The sequence below is a fragment of the Morone saxatilis genome, unplaced genomic scaffold, assembly GCF_004916995.1.
Source record: "Morone saxatilis isolate NCDOM2014 unplaced genomic scaffold, NCSU_SB_2.0 Contig3, whole genome shotgun sequence".
NCBI classification, from domain to species: Eukaryota; Metazoa; Chordata; class Actinopteri; family Moronidae; genus Morone; species Morone saxatilis.
Window position 1 is genome coordinate 12,624,644 of NW_023339873.1, and position 2,340 is coordinate 12,626,983.

Consider the following 2,340-nt stretch of genomic DNA (forward strand, 5'->3'; position numbering starts at 1 on the left):
TCCCACCCACCCAGACACTCCTCCTGAGTACAGACAGTACAGGGCTAGCACACTGCCACCCTCCTACGTCCGCGTGGCCTCCTCCTCTACTCCCTCCTCCACCTCCTCTTCTCCCTCTCAGGAGAAGGAGGCGGTGGCTGCTAGGGACACAGCCCAGCTCTCCTCCCAGCTCTCCACCTCGCTTGCCTCAGCCTTTTCCCCAGTCCAGGCAGGAGTGACCACCATGGGCCGACAGGTCCGTCAGATCCCCCTGTCTCCTCCCACTGCAGCCCGCCACCTACACCTTCAACAACAGCTGCAGCAACAAGACATCATGCTACCCCCTAAACACGGCACATGGTCCGCCTCCCATTTGCAGCAAATGTACGCCCAGTTGCCCCCTTCCTCCTCCCCTCCAGTTATGATGGCCATGCCTGTGAGGCAGGGTATGCCCCCACAGCCCGTCCTTCCTATGGCGCACCCCCTCCCACCCCTGAGCTCTAGGATGAAGCCCCCACCTCTTGACCCAAGCGGCATGACGGGGCCTCACCAGTACCCCCAGCACCAGCCCCACCCTCACTCCAACGGCCAGCCAGAAGACTCCTACTCCCCTCATTCTCAGCATTTGCCACTCACCCCGCAGTACTGCGAGGCCGTCCCCCTACCTCCTCTGATAGGTCAGACAGCCCCAGGCCCCGCCCCCAGCCACCAGCCCCAGTACGCATCCACCTTCCACCCTCAGCAGCAACATCATCCACAACAACAACAGCAGCAGGTGTACTACCAGCAGGCCCAGCCCCCTACCACCACTTCCTCCTCCTCCTCCTCGCCCCCCTCTTACACTGCCATGTCTGACGGGGGCTCGCCCAAGAAGATCCCCTCCCCCGTCCCCCAGCAGGCCCCCATGGCCAGCAGCAGTAAGTATGATGAGGAGAGAGGAGGAGGTAGTTTCTCAGCAGAGGGATTTTACATGTTTACAGTGTCTGTCTGTGTGTGTGTGTGAGACAGCGTGTGTGTTGTACGCAAGGGAATGCCCCTCACCCTCACATGAAAAATGTGTCATTTGCACACAATACTTAGGAATAGGGTGAGACAACTGTTCCTGTTAGTACATAAACTACAACACTGTAAACTGAAGCAGCTGAATGTCGTTAATTATTATTACACCTGTGTTTTTCCTACTATGACATGTTAAAATGTCTTGTCCTGTGTGGAAGGTCTACCACCCTAACAGGCAAACAACCAAGGAGTTATGACCCAGTATTTGAATGATTTTGACTAACCAAGTCTGTCATCTGACTTCAGTCCTGCTCAACAGGTGTTTCACCTGGTGAGAAAAAAACACTGACAGAAAAAAGGCCTCAAAATGGCTGCAGTAGTAGAGCATTACCAGGGAAATAGGACTTAAACTTACTACTTGCTAAAATCTACTTGAATCTATCAGTCACCTTTATTTAGTCATCAACGTAGCATATTTGTCACATGGTTATGCAGTTGCAGGCAGTTTGGATAGCTCTTGGTACAGTCAGTGAATTATTTTATCGTTTTAATGTGGCTGCCGCTGTCACTTTCACAAGCAATGTTGGAAATGTAGACCTTGTGAAAGGATAATATACAGGCTTAAGCAGTTTGTTGCTTTAAGGCATCCACGGTATTTGAGTTTCCTACATGTACTTATTGAACCACCAAGGTGGAGTTTTCAAAAGCATCCCCATTTGTAACTGCATTACCATGAGTCTATAATATATAGTATAATATTCATCCTGCACTAAAATGAAATAAAATTAATGGCTGGCCGTAAAGTAGAAAATAAAAAAAATCCTCATAAATACCTCTGGTGTGTAAATTATTTCCAGTGCTGCCCAGTGGCTTGTCGGAAGCAGATGGGTATTTGTTATACAGTGAGAGTGCAGATCACTCCTCAGAGGGCCTTCGTACAACCTCCCAAGGGGCAAAAAAGGTAAATCAAGCCATACTGCCATTAACAAAGATTTAATTCTGCCCCTCCCAGGCCCCCCTGTCTCTGCAGGTCACCCAGCTATGCTTTCTGTGGCGCCTCCTCCAGCTGCAGTTCCAGCACCTATGGCTGGTCCTCCAGCCCCACCACCACCACCAGGTCCACCACCCCCAATGGCAGTGCCCCCACCCATGCCCCCTCCACTGCCCACTGGTGGAGGGCCTCCTGGGGGGCCGCCTGGGGTCCAGCACCAACCGTCAGGACTGGCTGCAGCACTGGCTGGAGCCAAACTACGTAAAGTACATCGGGTGAGCTGCCATGGTTAAAGCTCAGGGATGTAGATCCAGTTCTTCTGGTTTTATGTTATTAGTAGTTAATTGTGCTACTTGTGTGTGTGTGTGTGT

At 51.8% G+C, this 2,340-nt stretch overlaps 1 protein-coding gene across 1 annotated transcript in view; it reads left to right on the top strand.

Annotated features, from left to right (window-relative positions):
- The window catches only part of evla (Enah/Vasp-like a), a gene marked incomplete in the record, with an annotated part of 38,424 nt that overhangs the window by 33,826 nt on the left and 2,258 nt on the right, over nt 1–2,340 (top strand). Inside the window, 2 exon segments of the mRNA XM_035673695.1 lie at nt 1–896; nt 1,991–2,244. Coding sequence (XP_035529588.1) covers nt 1–896; nt 1,991–2,244 — 1,150 coding nt within the window.